The 1919-nt window shown below is 63.2% G+C and overlaps 1 protein-coding gene across 8 annotated transcripts in view; it reads right to left on the reverse strand.

Annotated features, from left to right (window-relative positions):
* Positions 1-1919, reverse strand: part of KNOP1 (lysine rich nucleolar protein 1) — an 18246-nt gene that overhangs the window by 9203 nt on the left and 7124 nt on the right. For 2 of the 8 annotated variants that reach the window (XM_023521770.1, XM_023521767.1), the window contains exon 3: positions 1634-1893. The exons of 5 other annotated variants lie outside the window; for them this stretch is intronic. In XM_023521770.1, the coding sequence (XP_023377538.1) occupies positions 1634-1893 (260 nt within the window). Of the gene's footprint in view, positions 1-1633 lie in introns of all 8 variants that reach the window. One more of the 8 variants, XM_023521768.1, reaches the window with a different exon arrangement.

Genomic DNA, 1919 nt, shown 5'->3' on the forward strand with positions numbered 1-1919 from the left:
GCGCGTGCCGGCCTCGGCTCGGCAGCCCCGCGGGGCGAGACCACGGCAGGGCCAAGACCGCGGCGCTGCCCCGGCCCCCGCCCCTGTCACGTACAGCGCGTCTGGCACCCTCCCGCTCTCCTCCCCGCGACGCCGTGGCACGGACCTATCTGACGGATGAATAAACGGGGGCTCAGAGAAGTGAGGGGACTATCGTGAAGTCACCCCACAGCTAAGGGGCAGGGCTGACACTAACCCAGGTCCCCTGACTCAGGCTGGGTGCATGACCTTTCCTGCCACACGTCACCTGACCTCCTAAGGTGACACCAGGCAGAGAGGCCAAGGGCCCTGCTGATGGGGGAGGGGTGGGGGTGCTGGCAGGAGCCCTGGGCTCGGCTCTGATGACGGCGGTGGCGGTAAGGGCTGCCAGCAAACCCGAACCCACCCGATTCTCTCCTCCACGCTGCCCACCCCTGCTCCCCGGGTCCTGGTCGCCACCTTCCCTCCTGCCTGGACGAGCATGACAGTCTCTTAAGTCCCGCTTCCTCACCCCCAAACCTGGTCCATTCCGAAAGCAGCTCACGTGAGCTTTAAAAACTCAACTGGAATGCGCTGCACACCTTAAACTTACAAAATGTTAGGTCAATGATAGCTCAAAAAAACCCTAAAACTCAATCAGATCATGTCAGCCCTCTCCCCGAAATCCTCCAGGGGCTCCCCTCTCGCTGACGCGCAAATCCAGATTTCCACGGCCTCCGTGGCCGTCGCCGGGCCCCGGCTTACCCAGACGCCACCGCCCGAGGCTCTGCTCCTCCCGAGGCCTCTGCAGCTGCTGCTCCGTCTGCACAGGTGGCTGAGGCCCCTCACAGGTCTCAGCTCTCACGGGGCGTCCTCGCTGGGCCCACCCAGACCATGCTGGCACGGGCCTCACTGGCTTCAGCCCAAGGGACCCTTGGCCGGCCACCTTCCCTCGGCCCTTCCCATTGCACGCATCCCTGAATGGTCGTGTTCCCTCACACCGCCCTTCCAGACCCTGAAGACATGACTGCACTTCCCGCCTCAGTGGCTGCTGCAGGCGGCCGAGTCCCTGTCACAGGACGTGTTGAGCAGAGGGGACCGCCTGCCTGGGACGGGGCTCACGGCAGAAAGAATTCTAGATTCTCATGGGGGCTGGGCTCTGAATCCTCTGGGGCTCCTCCTAGGCCCCGAGGGTTTCAGAATAGAGGAAAAACCAACTGAAATCAAGTCGAAGGGACCAGAGCAAAGCTGGGAGACAGCCAGGAACCAGACGGCCTGTCGTCGGTCTCCCCACCCTGCCCGACCGCGTCTGGCTGAGTGGAGCACAGGCCACGCGGACACCTTCTCGATGACCCAACTCGAGGAGACCCACCCCTCAGTCGGCAGTCACTGAGGCCCCTCCTCTCGCACCGGGCCCACCCTTCGGAAAGTGCTAGAAAGCTCTTACCTGCTCCAGTTACATGCGACAATGATCCCTTTTCTGGCTGAAGTCAGTTTAATCCAGGTTCTGGCTACGAGGTTGAGCTGCCCATGCGTGCGCACACGTGCACCGCCCCTCCCGCCACACACCCCCCAATGCACCCCCAACTTCCACCCTTGCTCTCCCACGGCAGTCATCTCCTGAGGGAAAACCTACCTCCTCCCAAGGGCTTCCTGCTCCTTCGCCCCGGCTCCTCCTCCTCTTCCTCTTCGGCGCTGGCTCCCGGCTCCCCGGCTGCCCTGCCCTCTTCCCGGACTTCGTTTTCTTCTTCGCAGAGGCCCCGGAGCCATCTTCCAGGGGGATGTATTCCGAAGCCTCCGCTCTGACTGGCCTCTTTTCGCCTCCTTTCCTGGGGCTGCCCTCCGCAGACCGGGAAGGCTCGGGGTGGCGCAGGGGGGTGTCCCCCTCTTGGCGACTTTTCTTTTTCTTCTTCTTCTTCTTC

The sequence above is a fragment of the Pteropus vampyrus genome, unplaced genomic scaffold (genome assembly GCF_000151845.1).
Source record: "Pteropus vampyrus isolate Shadow unplaced genomic scaffold, Pvam_2.0 Scaffold314, whole genome shotgun sequence".
Taxonomy (NCBI): Eukaryota; Metazoa; Chordata; class Mammalia; order Chiroptera; family Pteropodidae; genus Pteropus; species Pteropus vampyrus.